Genomic DNA, 24,913 nt, shown 5'->3' with positions numbered 1-24,913 from the left:
CAGTAATGGCCTGCCCTTCTATTCTCCATGAGAAAAATCAGCCTGAAAGGCAGCTGCACAAAATGCATTTTGCCCATATTTTCAAAGACACGTGGCCTTGCTTCGTTCCAATGGGATTGAAGAACTGTGGCGGCCACCTTTCCGCCATGCCAACTCAATCTTTGTACCCACGATGAATGGAGAAAAGGAACGTAGCAAAGCTGGACACTTGGTTACTAAGGGTGCCTCTGCATTGTGCAATGAATGCAGTTTGACACCACTTTGGGTTCCATGGCTCAATGCTATGGAATTATGGGAGATATAGTTTGGGGAGGCACTGGCATACTATTACAGAGAATCGCAAGACCTTGGAAAACTACAACTCCTAGAATATCATGGCATTGAGACGTGGCAGTTCAAACTGCATTAATTCTACAGTGCAAATGCACCCCCGTAGTAAGCTTTTCAGTGTGTTAAAGTGCTGAGCTGCTGAACTTGCGGACCAAAAGGTTGCAGGTTTGAATCCAGGGTGCAGAGTGAGCACTTGCTGTTAGCCCCAGCTTCTGCCAACCTAGCAGTTCAAAAACATGCAAAATGTGAGTAGATCCTTTTTTTTCCTTTTTCTTTTGTCTTTTTAAAACTTTATTCCTATGTTTATTTTTTTCCCCTCTTGATACTTTCCCACTTTTCTATTGATATATTGTTCCACCACTTTCAATGTATTATGTTTCACTATAAAATAAAATAAAATATTCACAAAATGTGAGTAGATCAATAGGGGAAGGTAACAGCGCTCCATGCAGTCATGCCAGTGGCCACATGACCTTGGAGGGGTCTATGGACAACGCTGGCTCTTCGGCTTAGAAATGGAGATGAGCACCAACTCCCAGGGTCGGGCACAACTGGACTTAATGTCAATGGAAAACCTTTACCTTACTACATTATCTGCCATAGCTCAATGTTATTGAATCGTGAGAGTTGTAGTTCGATAGGATCTTTAGCCTTCCTGCCAAAGAATGTAGTGCCTCCTTAAACTACAACTCAACAGGATTCCATAACATTGAGCCTTTGTAGTTCAAGTGGGATCAAACTTTACCTAGTTAGCCTTTACCTGACTTAATTTGCTTTCAGCAAACACCATGGCAGTTTTTTTTTCCATGTCAGGAGCGACTTGCACTTGCAACTGGCTGTCTGCAAGGACGTTGCCCAGGGGACATTGCCCGGATGTTTTGATGTTTTTACCATCCTTGTGGGAGGCTTCTCTCATGTCCCCGCATGGAGCTGGAGCTGATAGAGGGAGCTCATCCACGGTCTCCCCGGGTTGGATTCAAACCTGGCAGCCTTCAGGTCAGCAACCCAACCTTCAAGTCACAAGGCTTTAATCCACTACGCCACTGGGAGCTCCTACTGTGGCAGTTCAAGTGGGGTCAAACTGCATGAATACCTCACTGTAGCCTTAAGTGGCCTCTGGTGGCTCAGTGTGTTAAAGTGCTGAGCTGCTGAACTTGCAGACCGAAAGGTCCCAGGTTCAAATCCCGGGAGCGGAATGAGCTCCCGCTGTTAGCCCCAGCTCCTGTCAACTTAGCAGTTCGAAAACATGCAAATATGAGTAGATCAATAGGTACCGCTCCAGAGGGAAGGTAAAGGCGCTCCATGCAGTCATGCCAGCCACATGACCTTGGAGATGTCTATGGACAACGCCGGCTCTTCGGCTTAGAAATGGAGATGAGCACTAACCTCCAGAGTCGGACACGACTGGACTTAGCGTCAGGGGAAAACCTTTACCTTTACCTTTTTAGCCTAAGTATACTTACTTAATTACTTATGTGTGACTGGCTAATTAGTTGATATATTAATGCTATTGGCCATTGTTTCTATCCTCAGTGTCCAAGGCTACGCCACCTTTCTTAACTCCAAAAAATACAAATGCCATATTTTTTTCCTATCTGGAAATTCCAGCAAACTTGAAACTGTAGTTGGCTCAGATGTCAGTCCCAGCCTTGGACACTTTCGCCTTCTCCTCCTCCTCTCCTTTTGCAGAGGAAACAGAATCGATAATTGTCCCTCCTGTCAGCCCTCCTTTTGTTTTGCGCAGAAACAGCTGGCTGCCAAAGCTGCATTTGGAAGGCCACTCCGCCAAGGAACCCAATCGACGGACGTGGCTGCTTTCCATCTCTCCTAACAAGGCGACTTGGGCTCAAAGTGCACAGCAAGCGGCTCTCCTCGTTCCTCCTCACCCCTTCCATGCCATCCCCGACAGGCTTGACCTCCTGCCAAACAGCTCTCTCCGTCTCTACCGCTGCGGAGAATAAGATGTGGCAGGTGAGGATACATGGGTGTTTTGATGTTTTCTTCCTAAGGTGCTGAGGAGCCCGGCCGAAATCGATAGTTACAATTCAGCAATGTGCAAAACCATCACTCGGTCACATCCCTAGATTCAGACTGCAAGCGATGGGTGCATCTAGACTGTGGAACAAATGCAGTTTGACACCACTTGAACTGTCATGTCTTAGTGCTATGGGGTCATGGGTGTTGTCGTTCTACAAAGTCTCTGAATGCTGGTGCCTCACCAATATACAGCTACCATGATGCCATAGCAATGAACCACAGCAGTTAAAGCGGGGTCAAACTACATTAATTCTACAAGTATAGATGCGGCCTATGCTTCTTTTGGGACAATTTAATACAGCTGCAGTATGACTTGCGGATGAACTTGTACTGTTTTATCTATATGTCAACATATGGGCTTTGTCCCCATGTGAGCCGCCCCAAGCTTCCTCGGGAAGATGGAGGTGGCATATAAGAAATAAATAATAATAATAATAATAATAATTATTATTATTATTAATTATTTGAAACACAACAAGATGAGTCCACAGCAGACACTCTGCTGGCTGTTGTATTGGATCACACGTCGGACACTTCCCAAGTGTCTAGGACACTATTATTATTATTATTATTATTATTATTATTATTATTATTATTATTATTATTATTTGAAACACAACAAGATGAGTCCACAACAGACACTCTGCTGGCTGTTGTATTGGATCACACGTCGGACACTTCCCAAGTGTCTAGGACACAATTATTATTATTATTATTATTATTATTATTATTATTATTATTATTATTATTATTATTTGAAACACAACAAGATGAGTCCACAGCAGACACTCTGCTGGCTGTTGTATTGGATCACACATCGGACACTTCCCAAGTGTCTAGGACACTATTATTATTATTATTATTATTATTATTATTATTATTATTATTTGAAACACAACAAGATGAATCCACAACAGACACTCTGCTGGCTGTTGTATTGGATCACACGTCGGACACTTCCCAAGTGTCTAGGACACTATTATTATTATTATTATTATTATTATTATTATTATTTGAAACACAACAAGATGAGTCCACAACAGACACTCTGCTGGCTGTTGTATTGGATCACACGTCGGACACTTCCCAAGTGTCTAGGACACAATTATTATTATTATTATTATTATTATTATTATTATTATTATTATTATTTGAAACACAACAAGATGAGTCCACAGCAGACACTCTGCTGGCTGTTGTATTGGATCACACATCGGACACTTCCCAAGTGTCTTGGGCTGTGTGTTGTATCAGCAAATAATGCGCGAAGATCCCAGTAAGGTGGCCTTCTGCAGCTGGCAGATGGTCATTTTGTCAGCACCGATTGTGTTTAAGTGCAGGCCAAGGTCTATAGGCACTGCACCCAGTGTGCGCATCACCACTGGGACCACCTTGACTGGCTTGTGCCAGAGTCTTTGTAATTCGATCTTTAAATCCTCATATCGTGTCAGCTTTTCCAGTTGTTTCTCCTCAATCCTGCTGTAACCTGGGATTGCAACATCGACAATCCATACTTCAACAAAGTAACTTCCGGCGGGAAGGTAACGGCGCTCCATGTAGTTATGCTGGTCACATGACCTTGGAGGTGTCTACGGACAACGCCGCCTCTTCGGCTTAGAAATGAAGATGAGCACCAACCCCAGAGTCGGTCATGCCTGGACTTAACGTCAGGAAAAACCTTTACCTTTACCTTTTAAATGTATGCTGACCAGGGGTCTGCAATAATGCAAGCTATCTTCCTACCTTCACTCTGTTCTCCAACTTATCTTTCTTGAATTCCAGCTTGAGCACGAACATTCCCAAAGTGAAATTGTGGAATTCAGAATAGGACTAATTTCTTAACAGACCCACCCTGACATTTGTTTCAGCAGCATCAATTACAAACGGCCTCCTTTCATCCTTTAGAAATCCCAACTTTGGGCCTACAGAGATATTATTATTTACAGTATTTATATTCCGCCCTTCTCACCCCGAAGGGGACTCAGGGCGGATCACATTATGTACATATAGGGCAAACACTCAATGCCCATAAACACATCGAACCGAAACAGAGACAACAGACAGACAGACGCAGAGGCAATTTAACCTTCTCCTGAGGGGATGTTCGATTCTGGCCACAGGGGGGAGCAGCTGCTTCATCATCCACTCTGATGGCACTTCCTCATTCCAAGTCGTAAATTAGTTAAACTTGCCTCCCCACTTTTATAAGTGGTACCTTATTTCCTACTTGATAGATGCAACTATCTTTCAGGTTGCTAGGCCAGCAACGAGCAGGGGCTATATTTTTTTATTTTTAATTGACGGGTGCTCACCCCGCCATGGGCTGGCCTCGAACACATGACCTCATGGTCAGAGTGATTTATTGCAGCAGCTGTTTACCAGCCTGCGCCACAGCCCGCCGCTATGAACCACAGAGGAATCAAACACAGAAACAGGCCATAGAAAAGGTTCACTGAGTGATTTTTCTTTTTATTTCCAACAAACACAGCACCCGCCCGGCCTGGGATAAAGAGGAAAAAGAGGTGAGTGGGGGAGAAAGAGAGGATCGGAGACTTCCGGTGGGGACGGAGCCTTGTGTGGGATGGCAAGGTGTTGGGGATGGTGCTGAGGCATCCAGGTGTCCTCTCGGATGGCCCAGGTAAGAAGATCTGGAGATGGGGCCAAGAAGTTTGCCCCAGACCCTTGACCATGCACACAGTGCATGGCTGGAGGAAAGATCCAGATAGAAAAAAGAGAGAGGGAGAGAGAACACACAAGAGAGTTCCATATTGGTTCTTCTCTCCCTGAGAAAGTCCTTCCTGGAAGGTCTTGTGGATGGCAAGGTTTTTGAGAGCCATGTCCATGTTCCGGTGCATGTTCATGTCCCCGAGGCACACCTTTGCAGGTAAAACGGGGACAGCAGAAGGAGTGACGATCGTTGGGGGTAAAATGAAGGACTCCCTCATGTGAGGCAGGTGTGTTTATGTGTTTGTGTGCATGGCCGTGTCTGCGTGATGACCGGAGAAGGGTCAGCGCATCTCCCGCTTCATCTTCTTCCCTCCCGGAGGAGTGTCTAAAGAGTGGCCGCCGTTTCCAGAAAAAAAAATCCAAATGAAGCTGCCAGAAAGGGAAGGAATTGTCCTTTTTCCTTTGTTTTTGATTCATTTTGCTTCTTTTCCCAAAGTGTCCGTGTGAAAATATATATATTTATATATTTATAGATTGCTAAATCACAAGAGTCTGTGAAGTTCACACTTCTGTCTGGAAATCCCCCTCCGAGAACTCCAGGTTCATGCAATGCTTCTCCCAGTCGGCCGCGTGCAGCTCCATTTTCTCTCGGTGTTTTGAAGGCAGGGAGCTCAGCGTCATGGCCTTGAAGGTGTTCCAGGACTTCTGCTTCTGATGACGGCTCTCCGGGCTGGTGACCTCCTGCCAAGGAAGAGAAGAGACGCAAGAAACTCAGGACAAGAAAGGAACCAAGGACAGGACATGATGGAGAGAGCCACCCAAGAGATTTGGAGATCCAACTTTATTTTCATTGTAACTTTTAAACAAACTAACAAAAAACATGAAAACCATGAGGTATTCTTGCTGCTATAATCATATAGCACAGCCCAACAACAACAACATTTTCTTGGTGTCTTGGTTTTTAGGTCTTTTCCTGAGTGTTAGGGATTCCTTTCTTCAGAAGGGGAGCAGGAAAGTGTTCATGAATCTGAGGTTAAGTTGGAATCTGAGGAGGAGATTTTGCAAGTACCCACATTTCAGGAGAGGCGAAAGGAAATAGAGCAGAGATGTTGTTCAGCTAGAATAGCTTCCAGAAATGCAGCTGAGTAATTAGGATCTGCCCTAGCAGCTGTGAGAGGACTCAGGGCTATAAAACAGAAGCAGGTGCAGCCAGCTCTTGCTGGTAACAAACTGACTCTTTACTCCCCTTGTGCCTGCTTCAAATCTACATCTGGGAAACTGCTCCTAAGGATTTATTGTTGTTTCTTTGTATTTTGGGATTTTAACAGAGATTAAGAACTGTGTTTACCCTAAGATTTCCATGCTTCCTTTTGCATTATTCCACTGAGTGTGCTGTACTTTATGTTTTGCTGGAGTAAAGCAGTTTTCATTTGCTTACCACAGTGTTTTACGACTGTTCTTGAAAGACAAAACAGGACACTGAGGTTGTTTGAGGCATTGATTCCAAAATGGTATTGGTTAGACCACATCAGCTCTAGTTTCTTAGATATGGTTACCATGGTTATCTATGGATAAGGAAGTAGTAGGAGGCATATGTTCTGTATCTCAAAAATGAATGCTGATAGGGGAAAATGGGTGCCATTTTTGGAATCTGCAAGTAAAATATACCTGAAAACAGGACAATAAGATTGCATTCATAGATTTCATTCTCTGATCCTATGGTCATATATATTGTATTACAGTAGAGTCTCACTCATCCAACACTCACTTATCCAACGTTCTGGATTATCCAACGTATTTTTGTAGTCAATGTTTTCAAGAAATCATGATATTTTGGTACTAAATTCATAAATACACTAATTACTACATAGCATTACCGCATATTGAACTACTTTTTCTGTCAAATTTGTTGTTTAACATGATGTTTTGGTGCTTAATTTGTAAAAACATAACCTAATTTGATGTGTAATAGGCTTTTCCTTAATCCCTCCTTATTATCCAACATATTTCGCTTATCCAACGTTCTGCCGGCCCGCTTATGTTGGATAAGTGAGACTCTACTGTATATTATTATTGCAGCAAGAATACTATATGCACAAAATTGGGAAAAAATACAAAGAACTACCCTTAAAAGAAAACTTGATTTTAAAAGTTCTAGAACTCACAGAAATCCTGGCTCAGGACTACAATCACTCACATCACCCTGGTTTACCAGCAATGGTTTTCATTCTATGGCTTTTCTACCAGCGTTACCTTTGCAGCATTGGTTGCCGGCGATCGATACCGATCCAACGTGTGGAATTTCTGATTCAGTTCATGGTAGAGTTCCGAATGGCGCTTCCGTGTATGCATGACTTTCTGCAGATGATGGAAGCGATCATTCCCAGGCGGTAAAAGGTAAGGGGAGAGAAAAGGATGGAAGCGAAAAGGAAGTGTCAGGAGAGTATCTTGGGCACTGAATTTCATAATCCATTCAACAAATGAGCATGGCCTTCTACCACCAGCTCTTACTTGCAGATGTATGGTAACAATCAGTGTCTTTGTGTGTTTCTGCTAGAAGATTTGCATTGAGTCAACGGGCTTTACTTCAACAAGGATGGAACTGGAGATCTAGTTAGCTTGGTTTTGTCCTTCAAAAGCACTATTTTGAAAGTAGGGTCTCACACCTTGGATGAATCTTTTAAATTTCAGACTAAATTCCAGAGCAGAGACAGTGCCCTATCTGATATAGATATTGTGAGAGCATTATTTTGCCATTTTTCTGTCAATTTTTTGCATTTTGGGGTGGATCTGGAAGCTTTGAGGTCTCTAGAGGGATGTATGGAGCCACAAAGTGGTCTCCAGAAGGGATACATACAATCCATAGATCATACTTTTCCCCACCTCATCCTCTAAGCTTTATTTCGAGTCTCTCTATCTAAAACATTTTGGGTGAAGAAATACTTCAAATGAATAAATATGTAATAAAAGGTGCCCCTAGGCAACGGTGGCGATAAAAGTCTACAATAACAGATAACTAATTCCCCGAGAAACAAACTATCACAATCAAATCAGGTAGGAGCGAGGAAACAATGGCAGTCAATTCAACATGTAATTAAATTAAAAATGCAGATTGAAATGACAACGCGGCAGTGAAAAAGCACACCACGAAATGAGCCCAGTAGGCTAGATGTTGTCCTCTGTGCTCCGAAAAGCCATTGCCTGCCTTTCCTTGCAAGACATCTAGCTAATTTCAGGGCAAACTACAGAGTTTCCACTGTCTTCTGGCTGATTGTTCCATTGACAAGAGATGGTCAATATTTATGGGCTGAAATTGACCGATGATGAGCCATCGGAATGAATAACCCCTTTCAAATATTTCCTTCTCCCTCCCATAAACTCATTTAAAATACTCTCCTCCTTGGCTCAGATGTTTTAATCAACTGCTCACATTCTTTATTGCCCATGATAAAACTTTGGGTCCTACGCTATCCGATTATGCTTAAATCAGAGCCAAGAAGTTGTGCTGGGAGAAGAAATCAACAAAATGGATTCAATTTCGAAAGTGAAAGAGAAAATGCTATACAGTAGGATCCCCGTTTCCATGAAGTCAGTACGTAGGGTTTCGGCTACTGATACCTGACAAAATATGTCCTTTCTAGGAATTTTCTAGATTCACCAGGTGATTCTATGACATGCTTCTGCTGAGTTCTGCTGGAGGATCTAGAAAATTCCAGAGTGATTCTATAGTAATTTCTAGCGGATGTCATTCATGCCAATAGGATTCATCGTTACCCACCGTTTTCATGGTAAGTTAAAAACAAAGGTTAAAGCATTATCATAAGAATCCTTTTAAGGGCTAAAAAGGATAGGATCCTACAGAGGAGGCGGAGGAAGAGGAGGAGGAAGAACAATAACAGAAGAAGTGAGGGAGGGAAAGGGGGCTAGCCACACATCCATAATCACTGTTGTCTTTTTTAAATTTTTTAAACTGTTATTTTGTCGTTTTATCCCACTCCCACCCTCCCCTCCTTGTACGTGCAATTTATACAACAAACTACAGAAGTTACATTTAAAATATCAATATCAATCTTAATTTTTCCACTCCACATCTTAGTACATTCTCTAAATAATTCTTAACTGGTTCCCACATCCCCTTGATTATTGCAATCTTTTCAATTTTATCTATATTATTCCATTTGCAATTTGTTATTTCCACATTTAACATATCAACTACATATTTATACCAATTCGTCAGAGTCCATTTTGTTTTATCTTTCCAACCCCTCCCTAAAACAATCATTGTTGTCAACAGATGTTCCTGGCTATTTTGGTAAAAGAGTGTCAAATGTCCTGACACCCAAGGGGAGGAAACTCTTCCTCAAAGAAAAAACAAAAAACACATTATGGATGTGTGACTAGCCCCCTTTCCCTCCCTCCCTCATTCACTATGTATATGTAAATACAAATATTCTAATTTTTTTTAAAAAAATCCAGAATTCAAAAAACTTCTGGTCTCAAGCATTTTGATAATGAAGACTCAATTTGTAGCTCCTCAGTGCCCCTGTCTCCCGAAATCCTGGGATATTCATATTATTACATGAAGAGTCTGAGACATATGGAGTTCTCTTCTGCTCAGAATTACAGTTCCCAAGTTTCCGGTAAATGGGAGGGGGAACTGAGGAGAGAGAATTACTCTTAATCCAATTGAGTTCTGTAGAGTAGATTAACTGAAACCGAGGGAGATGTGTATCACATCCACTCCTGCTGGGCAGAACATGAAGAAAGAAATCTCTCCGAAGCAAAGAACAGCACTTTGTTGTAGTCAATGCGGGAATGGGACCAAGCTGGTTCTTACCTCAAAGTCCAGGTCGGAGTATCGTAATCTTTTCCTCTGGAGAGGCAGATGTGAAGCAAGGGTTGCACAAAAGAAATAGAAAAAGTAGAGTAAGGAAGCTTTTACTAATTTGCACAGCAATTAGGGAGATATTAATTTGGACAATACAGTACAACCCTGTATCCACAGGGGATATGTTACCAAACTTTACATGGATATTAAAAACCGTGAATAGCGAACCCTATTGAAGTGAAAGACTTCTGGCCCGAGAATACTACAGAGTTGCCCTGGAAGACCTAGAAATGTCTAGAAATGAAACCATAGATATGGAGGCTGCATTGTATTTATTTGGAGATAATGGGAGACAAAAGTGTGAGAACAGATAGAGACAAGAGATGGGCCACCAAGAATAACGAGAATGCTTGGAGGGGAATTCTGCCAATAGATTTTAGGAGAATGGGTGTTGTGGCTCAGCCTTTGCCTTTGTGTGATTCTGATGTACCTTTGCATGACTCTGATGAAGATTCTGGGTTATATGTGCATAATGATGGGATTCAGGATGTATTTAAGGATGACTTTGATTCTGGGAATTATAAGAGCGTTCCAGCTGTGGGAAATGAAGAGCAGGGAGTTGTTCCCATGGGAATAAATCATGATGTTGTTTCTAACGAGGAATTTCAGGTGCAGGGAGTAGAAAGGGAGGATAGCGCTTTGCCACTTGATACCAGAGTTAATGGCCTTGACTCTGGGGATCTCGATCGGGCTATGAGACTGGAATTTAGAAGATTGTGGAGAAGCCTTCACATAGCCAATAAACAAGAGTTCAAAGGGCAAAGGAACGCCTTTATGTCATGCTTTTAAAACAGTCTGTTTGCAGAGAGCTCTCTGTCAATGCTACTCCATCGCTTGATCTAGAAACAAGTCTGCTTTCCTGTGCCAAGTTTGCTTTCCTGTAACATCTTGTGGATATATTCTGTTTGTTGGGACCTTTGGCTTCCATGAAAAGGACCTTGTTTTATGCTCTATGTTTCTATGGACTTATTGCTTACAGCCTTGATTTTGTACCTATCTTTTGGAACTGAACTTTTTCCCTTTTATGAACTATCTTTTGGCTATTCTAAATAAATTACAAAAGACTACTTCCTGTGTGTGGCTTGGTGTCTTTAGCAAGGTGAAGCTAACCTGAGGTGTGACAATGGGATGAAATGAGGCACATTCAAAGCCTTATGGGAACAAGTGAGGGCCATGGGATGAATGCAGTTAGACTGGAAATGTGCTATTATCAACAGAAAGCAACATTTGAATTGGGTCTTGTCCAACAGAAACATGGAGGTCAAGGAGAACATCTCCGGGTTCATCAGGATCTCTAAACTCCATGGCTACCAATATATCTAGATAATATACATCTTTCAAGGAGGTTTCTGAGATATTCTTACGGTATACCAAGAAAAAGTCTTGGGAGACATCGACACTAATGGGTGTAGATCCACCGCAAGACTTTGTGTAACTGCAAGCATAATTCACAAAGTGCATTCCAACCTTTATTTACAACCCAGGAGCTCTTTTTTACAGCTCTCCAAAACACACCCCCAACTTTCCTTTTCATCCCTGAAGACACTGCTTTGCAGGGGCTATGCATTCATTTGCCACTCTTCAGGAGCCGAAGGCAGCATTTAATTAACTGGACGTTGTTCCCACAGTCGGCTTTGTCTGGAGTGACTTCTTTCTCCTTTCAGATCCCCACTTGAGGGGCGAGAATACAAAAGGGAGCTGCTCCAGCTACAATGCGGAGCCTGGGAGTCTCTTCGCCAATGACAAGGCACAAGGGAAAGTGGAACAAATTCAGGGAGATGAGCGAAGGATGGGGGAGGGAAAACAGCAACCCAAATCGGATTTATTTCCAGCTTTCTCAAACCAGAGCCCAGGATCACAGGTGTCTTTGGGGGTTAGAAATGAGTGCTGAATCAGATCATTTCCTATGCAAACTACAAAGGGATTGTTCTCAACTGTCAGAAAGACACTTGTTACATCCTTACTCCTCTGTCCCAATCCTAGCTATATTTAACCTACACAGATTAGTAGGCCTCTACCTTTGACTGGTTTAAGAGCTCATAGCTGACTCCAGGATAGCGTATTTCTTTGAGAAGTGAGTAAAAATACCCTAAAGGCACCAGGTGTCCTCCATGTCAGAGTATTTGCAGCGCAGCAGTAGTTGGATGGAAGCATGGAGCGCAGAATGAAGAGACACTCAGAGACGTTGGTAAAACTATTTACAAAGTTTTACTGTATGCAGCAATAATCAACACAAACAGACTTGCAGACGACAGACAAACACAGGACTGCTCTGTTCTCCAACAGAACTTGACTCAAACTCTAGGCAGACAGAACTCAACTGAACTGAACTGGACTGATGCAATTGTTATGCACAAACACTTGTGTCTGGATACTCCCTAGTTCCAGCCACACATCAAGGTCATCATAGATTCTTGGCAATTAACTCTTTCCATACTATGGTACATTCTGGATGATGCAATCAGTTGCAATACAAGCATGGCACAAATTGCATTTAAACACTATCAATACACAAATCCCACATTAACACTCCAATCATGGGAGCTAAGCACTATCAACCTTGGAAATACTGGAGTGGGAGACTGTCAATGAATCCAAGATACTTTAGGCTTTGTTTCCGAGGAAGGAACTGGCAAAAACCACTCCTGAAGATTTTACGCCTAAGAAAAAGCTATGAAATGTATGGTGTTGACTATACATCAACAGCTCCTGGTGTTAGTTGATGGTCTTCCATCCAAGTACTAGTCAGAGATTACCTTGCTTAACTTCCAAGACCAGATGGGATCTGGTGCCTTTAGAATATTCAAGCCCTCACAGAACTACTGCAACGTGATTTAAATTTCACTTTACCCACCACTACTTTGCATCTCTAACTGAAAGGCAGTCTCCTTCATGGGAAGATTCAAGCAGACAAACCTGTGCTTCAGGATGCCACATGGGAAGCATGCACTTGAAGGAGACGTCTCTTACCTCCAGAGAGCCCACCTTCATGGAGGAACCAGGCACAGTCCGCGGCATCGTGCGGCTGCGCTCCGACAGTTCTGAGGCCAGGATCTGCCGCACGGTGGGATGCTGCTTAAACTGGAGGCCATAGGGATGCTTGACCGTCCCATAGGGCTGGTTCAAGTTGACGTTGATGTGGTCCATGGAGGCAAAGCCGGGGTAGGTATTGGCATCTATGGTGTGGCGCCCCTTAGCCAGGCCTGGCGCTTCTTCCAGCTTGATGTTCAACTTGGCCTCCTCCCTGGCAAAGGGCTTAAGGCTCACTGTCCGCCGGGGCAACACCATGTAGTTGCCCTCAATAGCAGCCTCCTGGGGCTGCAGCCAGCCATAGTCCAGTGGCCGCAGGTTGCTGTCGCCGCAAAGGTAGACCGGCCCCCGGCCCGTGTCGAGGTTGATGTCCTTCTTGGTGGGCGGCTCGTTGAGCTCGTTCAGCCCTTTCACCACGTTGTGTGTCATTTTGGGCACCTGGACCAGGAGGGAAGCGGACGGGATGTTCCCAGGGAGGGTAGAGAAACCCATGCTGCTCTCGGAGTTGGTGTTGAGCTTTGGATCCTCGTCCCCGTCCAGCGAGATGCGCGACAAGGTGCTCGTGATGGTGGCAGGGTTGCATGTGTTAACCTCTTTGAAAAGGACTGGGAGAGAAGACGTCAGTCATGACAGAAGTCATAGCCAAGGAGAAGAGAGGAGAATGCCTTAGTCTTTGGGAATACCTTGCTCTGGGAGTGAGGAGGACACCATGAGAAGGAAAAGATACCCTCCAGTAGGGATCCATCTCAACCTTTCATGAGATGGATCTCTACTGGAGCTAGCTGTGGTTTCCTTTGCCATAGCATGATACAATGGCCAATGCAACTACCAGGTGGAATATGAGATGTGGCTCCTGTAAGTTCATTATTCATGTAGTTGGATGCCCGGCACAGAAGGTGACTTTATTGCTACATTGCTATCCATCTACAAGAGCAAGGAAACAATGCAGACCATGAACAGCCAGATGATCTGAGCTTCTGGGGGAAGAAAAAGGTGGTTGTGATCCATCTGAGGAGCACTCCATTTTCCATCAGTAAGCCACAGCAACAGATGTTGGGCAGTGGGAGAATACTGAACTCCAAATATGGAGCTATGCACAGATGTAAGATCTTGGGTATTACTGACTAATCTCCAAGTAACCCTGGCTAGTGGCCCCATTAGACCTAAGCTGAGTATGAGACTAATAGCCTTTCTCATCTTTAATCTGCTCCTCTGCCCAATCAGTCTAGAAGACACAATGCTCTCAAGGACTGGTTGCTGGGCATAATACTATGTTTAACCCCAAACTATGCCCCGATTCCTCCCTTCTGGGGCAACTCTGTTCTTCAAAAAGTTCCTCCCCATGACTAGTTCTTCCCTTGACCAGACCTTTTTTTGCCGACGGGTCTCACTCACCTGTCTGACACGCCAGGTCAACATCCTTTTCAAAATCTGTCTATAAAAACACAGAAAGAGGGGGAGAAAGAGAGAGAACAAGAAAGGGGAGGCAAATGAAAGAGAGAGGAAAGAGAAAGAGAGAGAGAAGATGGGAGTGGAGAAATGAATGCATCATGGGTAGCAAATGGGGCCCAGTTGTACTGTTCACCTACTCTGGGACCTTCTAAGATGGCCAACATTATGTTGGGTGAGAGAGTAATTCTACATATATCTACATGCACAGGACCTTCAAAAGTCAATAGTTCTATGAGTTCATTCAATGGATCTACTCTGGTTGGGATTAGCAATTGTGTTGTGGTTGAAATGTGTATTACTAGATAGTCACAAACGTTCAAGATGGTATCCATGATGGAATCATTGACTCTCTCAGTATCTCAGCAATAGAATTGAATTAGCCTGTGGCATTTGGCCTACATGGGATGGCTCAACCCAACAGTCCAACCCAACAGTCAAATGGCATGGCTCAACCCAACAGTTCAATTCAACAGTAAAAATGGCATGGCTCAATCCAACAGTTCAACCCAACAGTCAAAATGGCATGGCTCAACCCAACAGTCCAACCCAACAGTCAAATGGCATGGCTCGACTCAACAGTCCAACCCAACAGTCAAAATGGCATGGCTCAACCCAACAGTCCAACCCAACAGTCAAATGGCATGGCTCAACCCAACAGTCCAACCCAACAGTCAAATGGCATGGCTCAACCCAACAGTTCAACCCAACAGTCAAATGGCATGGCTCAATCCAACAGTCAAAATGGCATGGCTCAAACCCAACAGTCCAACCCAGTGTCCTGTGTCTACTATTCCCTCAGTTCTCTTCACAACCACCTCTGGGCATGACATGGGCCCCTCACTCACTCACCATGATCTGGACTTGTCCATTCTTGCAGGAGTCAGGTGAGTTCTCATTCTCGTCACTCTTGCACACTCCAATCTGGCATTTCACCACATCTTGTACCTTGGAGAAGGAAACAGTTTGCATGCTGTCAGACCAGAGTCTATTGTTCCCTTGCTTTACTATTACAGCTTTGCTATTAGATTAGATCAAGCTCTTTCTATGCCTTTGCCAAATGGGATGGACCATTGCAGCTCATCCAAAAGAAACTCCAAGTTGGTCTGTAGAGAGGAATATTTTCAGAGCATACAAGTCAAATGGAGAACATATTGGCCCAAATCCTCTTGGTTATTCCCAGCTAGAATAGATCCATTGGCACAATCATTGCCTGGCAAGGCAACATGTAAGTAAATTCCATTTTTTTCGTATCAGGAGCAACCAGTGTTGCTTCTGGAGTGAGATAATTGGCCATCTGCAAGGACGTTGCCTAGGGGACACCTGGATGTTTTGATGTTTTACCATCCTTGTGGGAGGCTTCTCTCATGTCCCCGCATGGAGCTGGAGCTGAAAGAGGGAGCTCATCCATGCTCTCCCCGGGTGGGATTCGAACCTGGCAGCTTTCAGGTCAGCAATCCAACTTTCAAGTCACGAGGCTTTTATCCCCTAGGCTACTGGAGGCTCCATTGATTCAATGAGTCCTCCATAGCAAAGACTCGGGATAGGGACACAGGTTGTATCTGACTGCCCAGGGGGCATTTGAGAATTCGATTCTCAAAATCTTAAAACAGATGTCAGATGGAATATTTTAGCTTTTTACTTGTACAAGGCAAATGAGAGGACCGCATAGTCATTGGGGGTATCATTCTATGAAAATGTAAACAGAATGAGCAAAGAAGCAGTAGCGTGTGAGTAAGGGAGTGACCAAATACAAATTTGGATGGCATGCTCCCCAAACATTTCATGGGAGAAATGTGGCCAAATAACATCAGAATTTCCCACACCCGTCTCTCCTGTTGCCTTGAGAGTATTTATTTATGATGATCTTGTATTATGTCTCGCCCACCCGTCCGTCTCCCTGGGACTGCTTTATGGGCCTGTAAACATTCCAGATCTGCCTCAGCCAATGTGCCCCAAACACACCAGTTATTGTGGGTGACCTTCTTAATGCCCTAACGTCACTGTTAATGCCTCTAAGCTGCCAGTTTTGCTGCAAGGACACAGTCATTATAAGCGCCGTCCTCCTGACAGGCGAGTGAGAGATGTGGGCAGCAGCTGGTAGCAACAGGCTTTGCATGCGCCACTTCCATGTGCCTGTGTTTTATGTTTATGGAGCAGTCGCTGGACGTCCCTCGCATGAAGATAAATAGGGGCATTTAAAAGCAGTAGGGAAAGAGGGGCTCCGGCCTCTGGAGAAGGAGATGGATGAATGGGGAGGAGGAGAAGGTTTTTTCCAGGTAGATGGAAGAAGCCTTAAACAAATCTTCATCTCTGGACGAGATGAACAGTCATTAGATTGAGAAAGTGACACCAACCATGAGTGGCAAATGCTTCTTTAAACCACTTGGAGATGAAATACCTTCAAAGAATGTGAAGGCATTGTGGATTTTCCAGTGGTGCTGGACTGCAGTTTACATGAATCTGAGCCAGCTGAATCCATGAGAAGGAACACTGGGAATGTATTTATTCATAATGGCCCAGGAGTTATAGTAAGAGGTAAAGGTAAAGGTTTTCCCTGACGTTAATTCCAGTCGTGTCCAACTCCGGGGGTTGGTGCTCATCTCCATTTCTAAGCCGAAGAGCCGGCGTTATCCGTAGACACCTCCAAGGTCATGTGGCCAGCATGGAGCACCGTTACCTTCCTCCCTGAGCGGTACCTATGGATCTATTCACATTTGCATGTTTTCAAACTGCTAGGTTGGCAGAAGCTGGAGCTAACAGCAGGCGCTCACTCCGCTCCCTGGATTCGAACCTGTGACCTTTCAGTCTGCAAGTTCAGCAGCTCAACACTTTAACACACAATTCCACTTTATCTGACATGGCTCAATACGATGGTGGTGTAGTTTTATAAAATTGTTCATCTTCTCTGTCAAAGACTGCAGGTGCCTCACCAAACTACAACTCCCAGGATTCCATAGCATTGGGCCATGATTCCATTGTATTGAGCCATGGCCATTAAAGTAGTGTCAAACTTCATTAACTCTTCAATGTACAGTAACTGCATTAACTCTTCTCTCTGGGGGAGAAGAGCGGTATATTAAATAAATACATTTTTTTGTGTGTCAGGAGCGATTTGAGAAACTGCAAGTCACTTCTGGAGTGAGAGAATTGGCTGTCTGCAAGGACGTTCCACAGGGGACATTGCCTGGATGTTTTGATGTTTACCATCCTTGTGGGAGGCTTCTCTCATGTCCCCGCATGGAGCTGGAGCTAATAGAGGGAGCTCATCCACGCTCTCCCCGGGTTGGATTTGAACCTGGCAGCCTTCAGGTTAGCAACCCAATCTTCAAGTCGCAAGGCTTTAATCTACTATGCCACCGGGGGCTCCAATAAATAAATTAATAAAATAGATGCACCCTGTGTTTCTATGACTGGAGGATTCCATAACTCCCACCTTGGCTTTCAGTGCAACTTTGGAGATGGAGGTACTAACTGGCAAGCACATCAACCCAATTTTCCAGAAGTATTCTCTCCTGATGTTTCTCCCACATCTATGGCAGGCATCCTCAGAGGTTGTGAGGTAGATGTGGACAAAACATCAGGAGAAAATACTTCTGGAACATGGCCATACAGCCCAGAAAACATACAACAACCCTGCGATCCCAGCCATGAAAGCCTTCGACAACACACATCAACCCAATGTTTAAAAAGAATCATAGTGGCCAATGGGAATTGTCTGGGGTCCACATACCTCTCTGCGCAGAAAGCAATGGACGGTGATGATGACGAATCCCTGGATGGAATTGAAGACGGCAAAGAGGACTTGGAAGAGGATGGAGCGCCGATCGGTCATGGCGAGCACGGCCGACATCCAGGTGAGTGCCAGCAAGGGCAGAACCACGCAGGAGCTCCACAGCGATGCCCTGGGGAGGGAGAAGGCGAGAGAGACAGGCACAGGGGCCAATCACAGAGGAGTAAGGGTTCCGGAAGAGGCGGAAAGGGCACACAAGACAGGTACACTCCATGCTGCCTGCTACAGGTGGCTCTTTTACTGACCAGTTGGAGACCAAAAGATCTAGGACGGCTTGAGGTCATGGCAGGCAGCAGCTCAAGCCAATGGCATGAGTAGATCAAGAGCCACACACTTCCTACACCCTCCCAGTGTTTAGTATTTTGTTCAGTTCTTTAGTTGTTGCATCTTTGAAAGAAGCAGCTAATACTTCTACTGGAACCTATGGAAGTTCAGCCTTAGATGTTGAATTTAACTTGTGGCTAACTTTCCTATTTGATTTCAGTGGGACCTAAATACAAGTCATGATCATTTTTATCCAACCCAAATCTGTCCTGTAATAAGACTATGAAAGGTAAAGGTAAAGGTTTCCCCTGATGTTAAGTCCAGTCGTGACCGACTTTGGGGGTTGGTGCTCATCTCCATTTCTAAGCCGAAGAGCCGGCGTTGTCCGTAGACACCTCCAAGGTCATGTGGCCGGCATGACTGCATGGAGCGCCCTTACCTTCCCACCAGAGTGGTACCTATTGATCTACTCAAATTTGCATGTTTTCGAACTGCTATGTTGGCAGGAGCTGGGGCTAACAGCGGGCGCTCACTCCATTCCCGGGATTTGAACCTGGGACCTTTCGGTCTGCAAGTTCAGCAGCTCAGTGCTTTAACACACTGTGCCACCACCAGAGGCCCATAAGACTATATTTTTTATATATTCCTAGACATGCATATATCTCTTTAAATGTAATTATTCCAGGACTTTGGTGTTCACAACATTTTCAACATTACAGTCTGGAAGATACTACTGTGTGTAACACCAGTTGACTGTACTTATTATTATTTTCATTATTGTTGTTAACTCTCACGTGAATATTGTATGTACATGATGCTCTAAATTACATATTGCATTTTATGTTTTGAACCTTTATAGTATTTGCTTATCTTTTTGACATAGAAAGAAGATAGCTCTGTACTCAGAGAGGCCTGACTATTTCTGTGGCCTTTGCATGATGCATTACATAGCTCTTTTTATGTTTTGAACCGTTATAGTGTTTGCTTATCTCTTCGAGATTGTCTAGTATAGACATCTGTGTGTATTTATCATCGTTCACAACATGTGCCTGCCAGTATTTAAGTTCATTTGAATTTAGAAATCTATGAAAAGATTGTTCAAAAAACCCTATTTTCATATTCTTTCTACAGTAGAGTCTCATTTATCCAAAATTAGCTTATCCAACATTCTGGATTATCCAGTGCAATCTGCCTTTTAGTAGTCAATGTTTTTGTAGTCAATGTTTTCAATACATTGTGATGTTTTGGTACTAAATTCATAAATACAGTAATTACTACGTAGCATTACTGCGTATTGAACTACTTTTTCTTTCAAATTTGTTGTTAAATATGATGTTTTGGTGCTTAATTTGTAAAATCATAACCTAATTTGATGTTTAATAGGCTTTTCCTTAATCCCTCCTTATTATCCAACATATTTGCTTATCCAACGTTCTGCTGGCCCGTTTATGTTGGATAAGTGAGACTCTACTGTATTTCTAATCTCATGAGAGAAGCTGGAACTCAAATCAATGAGTATATAGCGCTCTGTAACGAATGGAAGAAAGAACTCCAAATATCATCCGAACAGTTTCTTCTATCTGAAACCTGAGTCCTGTCATGAGAGAAGTCCTTCTCTCTGCCATTCTGAATTCAGTGAACTTGGAAAGTCTTGAATGGGTTTTAGTCTGAACTTTAAAAGAGCTACACAAGGAGCTAATGCTATTTTGGAGAGATGGGGCACTGCCATTCCCCAGCTTCCAGTATAATCTGTCTGAAAAAAACAACAACATGTTTTCTACTACTGCATTGCAATGCATTGTTAGGCTATCATAAGAAACCAGTAGGAAATATCCCGATTTCTCCAATCCTCTGCCCATTCAATTGGGCATTTTTTTCATTTTGGGAATAGGATGGGAAATGAAGAATCAGAAAATGTAATTCCACTGCCGTGCTTAACTCCGCAGACAACCTCGCCGTGTTCGTCTTTCTATGAATACTGATCAAAACGAACTTCTTTCCCCCCAGATGTGTTGCATTCCCTTTGTGCCTTTGCCTCTGCTCTTTTGCAAGCACACAGAGCATGAAAGAGACAGACAGAAAGAAGTCTATGCCCACATTCATGTGCAGCAAAAAGCCCAGCCACCAGCTCATGCATGACATTAATTAGGTCTAACTGTCTTTTAATTCCACTGCTTCCCTTTATGTGGCAGTTGACTGTTAAAGAAGCATAAAGGAAACACACTGAAACAGAGGAAATGTTTCCAAGCCATTGAAGCTGGAAAAGGCAGAATGGTGGGGATCAAATGGCAACAGCGACGGCATTGGAGTGTCTCTTTATGGCTTTTGCTAATTTGCCAAATGTAACCAGAAGAACCCATGTTCTCACGTGGGTAGCTGAGGAAGCTGGTTGACTAATGCATTGCAAATCCTGCTTCTTGACTTGCAAGAAGCCATAGAAACTGGTGCCAAATCCAGCAAATCCATTCCGAGGTTGTACTTCAAGGTGCTATCCATGGTGCTGATCATAAGAAGATTCAGTACTTGGATAGCTCCTGAATAAATGAGTGGATTCACCAGCTCACTGGCATGGGATCCACCAGCCAAAAAAGCCTACCTCAGCGAGATAGGTTTCCTAAAAAATATTACTGTATATACTCGAGTATAAGCCTACTTTTTCAGCCCTTTTTTAGGACTGAAAAAAAACCTCCTCAGCTTATACTCGGGTGAAGGTCCTGGTGGGCTTATATTCAGGTCGGCTTATACTCAAGTATATATGGTATAAGAAAGGTAAAGGTTTCCCCTGATGTTAAGTCCAGTCATGTCTGACTCTGGGGGCTGGTGCTCATCTCTATTTCTAAGCCAAAGAGCCAGCATTGTCCATAGACACCTCCAAGGTCATGTGGCCAGCATGACTGCATGGAGCACCGTTATCTTCCCACCGGAGTGGTACCTATTAATCTACTCACATTGGCATGTTTTCGAACTGCTAGGCTGGCAGAAGCTGGAGCAACAGCGGGTGCTCATTCCGCTCCCGGGATTTGAACCTGGGACCTTTCGGTCTGCAAGTTCAGCAGCTCAGTGCTTTAACACACTTCGCCACCAGGGCTTCTATATATGGTATATTTATTATTTTTCTCTATTATTATTATTGGTATTCTTACATTTATTATTTTTCTCTATTATTATTATTATTATTATTATTATTGGTAATGTTACATTTATTATTTTACTCTATTATTATTATTATTAATACATTTATTATTTTACTGTATTTATTATTACATTTATTATTTTTATTTTGGTCATGACTGGACTTATCGTCAGGGGAAAACCTTTACCTACCTTTACCTATTATTATTATTATTATTATTATTATTATTATTATTATTATTATTACATTTATTATTTCACTCTATTATTATTAAAAGGATACATATGCACATTTACATTGAAGAAGATGAAATTACTGATTTAATCAGAGTTGAACAGTCATATCTTAAATTACAGTTTGATGTAAAGATTCAAAAACATTTAAACTACTGATGCCTCAATGAATGTAATTTTATTGGTATCTCGGCTTATACTGGAGTCAATGTTTTCCCAGTTTTTTGGTGGTAAAATTAGGTGCCCCGGCTTATATTCGGGTCAGCTTATACTCGACTATATACGGTATATTAAAACGAACCAGGTTGGGGCCATATCATGGTTGCAATGTTCTGAGCCACCATTTAAGGCAGATGATGTGAGTATAACTTGAGATATACTCACCCGGAAAGGCGAGTAATAAAATGATTATTATAATCAACAACAACATCTACTTGCAAGAGGAAATGGGAATGCTGCACTCTCTTCTCTGGAGGTCAGTAGGGAATGCGGCAACCTGCTTTAGCCCTGATGCTAAAATAATTCCTATCTTTAGCATTTCACACATCAGATCAGGTTTTGAAAAAGGAAGAAAAGTGCCTTTTCAGCAAGCAGGGCTTTATGGTCTTTAAAAATTAAAAGCCCCTGAAGCTGCTAGCACCTGCTCTCCCTGTCCGCTTCCCTATAGCTTTGCTAGATGCTGCAGGCAACACAGTCAGGAGCTAAATAATCACGGACGGCAGACATAGTACAGCCACGGGGCCTGACAGGTACCAAAAGCACCTTGCAAGGTGGAACATGGACTTTCCTCTAACTATGCACCAATGGTTATCTGTCTCAGAATGTTGAAATGTTGCTAACATAGACCATGATCCTATGCAACGATTGCACAGCATCTTGAGGTTCTACTATCTTGAGCAGGGGTCCCCAAACTAAGGCCCGGGGGCCGGATGCGGCCCTCCAAGGTCATTTACCTGGCCCCCGCCCTCAGTTTTAGACTTAGGCTTGCCCAAAGTCTGAAATAACTTGAAGGCACACAACAACAACAATCCTACTTAACTTGACTATCTCATTGGGCAGAAGCAGGCCCGCACTTCCCATTGAAATCCTGATAGGTTTATATTGGTTAAAATTGTTTTTATTTTTAAATATTGTATTGTTCATTCATTTGCTAATATTGTGCTATGGTAATAATATAATATATTGTGTATACATATAATATTGATAATAATGTTATAATGTAATACAATATAATACTTATTTATTTATTTATTACAGTACGGGGACTCAGCGCGGCTAATAATAATAATGCAATGTAATAATATTGTATAATATAATAATATTAATTATATATTATATATTAAATGTAATATTACTAATAATAATATAGTGGTATAGTACAATATAGTAATATATAATGCTAATATTGTGTTATGCTAATAATATAATATATTGTATGTACATACAACTTGTAAGCCGCTCTGAGTCTCCTGCGGGGTAAAAAAGGGTGGAGTATAAATGTAGCAAATAAATAAATAAATAATTGTTGTTGGGTGTTTTTTTGCACTACAAATAAGACATGGGCAGTGTGCATAGAAATTTGGTTTTTTTTCTTCTTTCCAAATGATAATTCGGCCCCTCAACAATCTGAAGGACCATGAACCGGCCCTCCACTTTAAAAGTTTGAGGACCCCTGATCTTGAGGTTAATATTGGTTTGCACCAACACAGCAACCAATTGTGCAACAGGTAGCAATGCTTGCCTGTTGCACAGGGATTGTGCCGCATATTCAACCTCAATGAAAATATCAAATTGGTACAAATTTCTAGATTATGGATGGGTCAAGAGAAACCTATGGGATATATGCAGCTTGTTGTGGTAATCTCTGAGCGGTTAGACTCAATTTAACCCTCTCTGGGGGAGATTCCACCAAAAATCAGCAGAGTAGCAAAAGCAAAAGCTTTCAAATGCAACAGTTTCTTACACGGGGCGAGCAAAGAGAAGCCTTTGACCATTTAGGATTGCAATGGACTGCAAAGTCTCAATAAAAGTTCAAAAAGTATTTATTCAGGTAAAAAGAACTCCATTGTAGATAGAAAGGCTTGGGAGCTGTCTAGTCTACTCTAGACTGGTTTCTAAGGAAAAATAAGAAAGGAAAAATAACAAACATCTAAATAGTTGCATCTTGCCAAGAGAGATGGCAGGACGTGTTGTTAGCCTGAAGAACAAAGGGAGAAGAGAGATCCAAAATGGTTCCAACCTCATGGTCCAGTTTATTGGGGCCATAAAAGACATTCTGACCAATGAGAAGTTAGTGTCCCTGGAGATTCACATTTGTACTAACTTCAAAGTAAAGGATGTGATGTAAACGGGATAGAGTGAAACACAGTAAAGCCTATCTAGGCATGCTTTGGAAACAGGGAAAGGATTCCCTCAATCTAACTCTATCATCTATCTAACTACATCTAGACTTGAGTAGTCCAGGATGATTCCCAGCACAGAGATGACATGGTGTGACTCTTTGTTGTCACCCAGAGAAGGACTCAGAGGAAAACAATGGACTTTGGGGATATAGTTCTGAGCGCTAAGAGGGTCTTTTTGTGCATTTTCCAATGTTGGGAGGTGGCTTTCTGTGTGCATTAGAGGCAGAAGTAGCCTGGAAATCACACATTTATTTCCAATTACGGTGGACATGTTGCGGAGGGAGGTTGTGGTGTCGCAACAAACGGGTCCGAGGGCTTCACATTAGAGCAAAGCATTTCATGAATATTTGTGGCTGCTTTCAACAGACTCTTCCTATTTTGACAATTCTAATTGCAGCAAGACGCATCTCCCGACATGCACCAATGCCCTTCCTGGCAATTATGAAGCCCAATCGGATTGGCTGGGCAGCGTAGTGATGTCATGCCCGTTGCTACATGCTACGAGGTATCCAGAAATAATCAGTGGCAGCTAATGAAAAATAGACAACATACACAGACTCTGCTACTTAAGACAACCACGACCCTAGATGGGATCAAACAAGATGGAAATTCATGGAGCTGATCCCGTCAACCTTCCACCTTCTTCATAGGTTGAACCACAAAAGACTCAATGCTAGCTTCCTGACC

At 42.9% G+C, this 24,913-nt stretch overlaps 1 protein-coding gene across 4 annotated transcripts in view; it reads right to left on the bottom strand.

Annotated features, from left to right (window-relative positions):
* Window positions 1–4,810: 4,810 nt before the first annotated feature.
* adgrb2 (adhesion G protein-coupled receptor B2) overlaps window positions 4,811–24,913 on the bottom strand; it is a 222,398-nt gene continuing 202,295 nt past the window's right edge. For 3 of the 4 annotated variants that reach the window (XM_062962755.1, XM_062962756.1, XM_062962757.1), the window contains 7 exons: window positions 18,135–18,306; window positions 15,254–15,349; window positions 14,348–14,387; window positions 12,893–13,557; window positions 9,872–9,907; window positions 7,288–7,392; window positions 4,811–5,775 (listed from right to left, as the gene is read on the bottom strand). In XM_062962755.1, coding sequence (XP_062818825.1) covers window positions 5,596–5,775; window positions 7,288–7,392; window positions 9,872–9,907; window positions 12,893–13,557; window positions 14,348–14,387; window positions 15,254–15,349; window positions 18,135–18,306 — 1,294 coding nt within the window. In that variant the 3' untranslated portion in view covers window positions 4,811–5,595. Of the gene's footprint in view, window positions 5,776–7,287; window positions 7,393–9,871; window positions 9,908–12,892; window positions 13,558–14,347; window positions 14,388–15,253; window positions 15,350–18,134; window positions 18,307–24,913 lie in introns of those variants that run through there. The other variant, XM_062962758.1, reaches the window with a different exon arrangement.

The sequence above is a fragment of the Anolis carolinensis genome, unplaced genomic scaffold (genome assembly GCF_035594765.1).
Source record: "Anolis carolinensis isolate JA03-04 unplaced genomic scaffold, rAnoCar3.1.pri scaffold_10, whole genome shotgun sequence".
NCBI lineage: Eukaryota > Metazoa > Chordata > Lepidosauria > Squamata > Dactyloidae > Anolis > Anolis carolinensis.
The sequence above is the reverse complement of the archived record's forward strand: the minus strand, read 5'-3'. Positions and strand labels throughout refer to the sequence as shown.